The sequence below is a fragment of the Naegleria gruberi genome, assembly GCF_000004985.1.
Source record: "Naegleria gruberi genomic scaffold NAEGRscaffold_139, whole genome shotgun sequence".
NCBI lineage: Eukaryota > Heterolobosea > Eutetramitea > Acrasida > Naegleriidae > Naegleria > Naegleria gruberi.
In genome coordinates, this window is record NW_003163192.1 from 5,793 (window position 1) to 8,272 (window position 2,480).

Here is a 2,480-nt window from a genome sequence, read left to right on the forward strand (position 1 = left end):
GTAGCATGAAATATCGGAACTTGGCAAATTGATAAGATGATGAAAATCTGATAATAAATATGATGTTTATTATCTATTTAAATAGTAGTACTAAAAGACATGATTCAAGTTGGTGAAGTACATGTTGAGTTATGGTCCATGTACTTTTTCAAAATTCACATGTACCTATCCCTATCATAACTTGACCAAAATTGATAAGATAAAGTTCTCCTACCTACTATTGACTATTCCGAACAATGCTACATTGACAGTTTTCCAACTTATCCAGTAGATCCAACGGTGATGAATTTAGTGAAAATTTTGACATTTCACCAAAATTACATTACTAAAAATTAATTTCCACAAATACTATTATTATATTGATGGAAAACAATAATGATGATGGTTGGTAAATGATCCGATGATGGAACACCAAATTGTGATTTTCCATCAAGAAAAATAAATTCCAATTTCATGATGATAATCCACCAATAAAAATTACTAATATTACTACTATTTAGATAATGTTGAGATGATGTTGTGAAAGTTTGGTGGTTTCATGATGTAAAACCGCTCCGAGAATGGTCATGTCCATAGAGGACCATTTGTTGAATATTTTTTGATTCTTTTGTTTAAAAAATATCACTTCACTCCTAGTATCTTCATTTCAATATGGAAAACATTGATATTCAATGTACATCATCTTTGGATATCCGTCAATATTAAAATAATTAATTTTATTGTTTAAAATCATCAAGAAATTTAAATATAATGCCATCATCTTTAGATGAATCTTGGAAAACTTTCAAATCAATAAGACTCTCGGATGTTGTTCGAACAGATTGAGTTGTTGTTCTAATAGTATTCCTCAAGTTTACTCTTTGAAATTATTTTTATTTGGTTCAAAGTCGATTTTTTAAGAATAAAGTAATATTTATTAACGTCTTTTGTATCGTAAAGACCTGAGAGACGAGGTCTACAACCAGTAAGTTTCGGTTCAGCGTTTAAGTGTTATGGGTTGATGCTAAGTGGTTGGTTAGACTGAGCTTGCCTGTGGTAGGCAGAGAGGTTTTTCCTGTTAATAGTGAAGCTTGCATTGGGACGGTTGTACCACACTGAGTTCTTGTAGCAATTTTCCAAATAAATAGCTAGTGCTTTGTAGACTTCTAGGGCCACATTCTTAGGTATTCTTTTGCGCTTAGACCAGTTAAGCCAGTCATTACGGGAGCAACGACCATCAAATTCTATCATAAGTTGAGAGGATTCTGAGATATCAGGAGGGAAACGAATCTTGTTAAGGCTAAATTTCTGGGAGATAGAGTCCCATGTGGCATACTAAATAACCCAAATAAATCAACTCTGAATCCTAACCATTGCTGTGTTGCACCTCTTTTCTTCTTCTTTCCAGTTCAACTCAAAGTAACAAAAGAACCTTGGAGGTTTACCGTGATTTCTGATTCCATTTTACCAACTGTACCATGTTATCATGATAAACTAAACTCTATAAATACGAGTCCAATAACATGACACAACCCAAAACCAACTTCAAAAAAACAAGTCAACCAACAAATGCCTCCACCACCTCCACCAAGCAATAATAGCATTATTAGTACTTCTCAAGGATTTACTCCACCACCACCTCCTGGAATAAACAGTTCTTTCAAAGTAGGAGGAGGCACTCCACCACCTCCTGGATCATTCTCTCCAATGATTCAAGATCCAGTTTCCATTCCAGTGATTGGAGGAAAGGTCAATAAGGTTCAAGCAAAAAAGTCAACGAAACAGTACATTAATGTGAGAGAAATTATTGGACCAAAAGATGTTTTCCAAGCATTGAGAATTGCTCCATCAGTTTTTAAGGAATTATTTGGAGTTTCTTATCCAAATAATTCAGAATATTTGGAAGGTCAACAAATTGCTCAAGTTGTCTTTGAAGATTTCGAATTAAATTTGATTTGGGCGAGGGATATGAGTCAAACTGATGATTCGTATGCAGTTCCATATGCCATGACTGATAGTACTCATGCCTTGTGGGAATTGTTGGGAAATAATGGTTTCGAATTGAGAGATTCGAGAAATTATCTCACCTATCAAACTAATAGAGTGAGCAGATTTAATGGAAGAATGTTATGCGAAAGAGTATTCAACTCAAAACAAAATCAATATAAATTATTATAATAAATTAATTTTTTGTTGTACAATTTACAATAAAATTACAATAAATTAATGAGTGAACTTTTCAATATTCTCTCGTAACCAAACATCTATTTCGTTAATGGTTATTCCACCAGATTTGTCAGTATCAATTACATCGAAGAAGTATGTTACATGATCTCCACTTGGTATTCCCAATTCAAATTGTTTGAATAAATCTGTTAAGAATTGATCAAATTCATCTCTATCTATTTTACCATCCACATTAGTATCGTACTTTCTGAAAATTGATTGTAAAACTTCAACTTGTTTGGTGGTATTCTTTTCAGCAAGATATGAATCGAGAA

At 32.9% G+C, this 2,480-nt stretch overlaps 1 protein-coding gene across 1 annotated transcript; it reads left to right on the plus strand.

Annotated features, from left to right (window-relative positions):
- Positions 1 to 1,548: 1,548 nt before the first annotated feature.
- NAEGRDRAFT_54664 (uncharacterized protein) lies at positions 1,549 to 2,157 on the plus strand (the record flags this gene model as incomplete). The annotated part of the gene is made up of 1 exon (XM_002668632.1): positions 1,549 to 2,157. One exon carries the CDS (start codon positions 1,549 to 1,551, stop codon positions 2,155 to 2,157), a length of 609 nt encoding a protein of 202 aa, XP_002668678.1.
- Between the last annotated feature and the right edge of the window lie 323 nt (positions 2,158 to 2,480).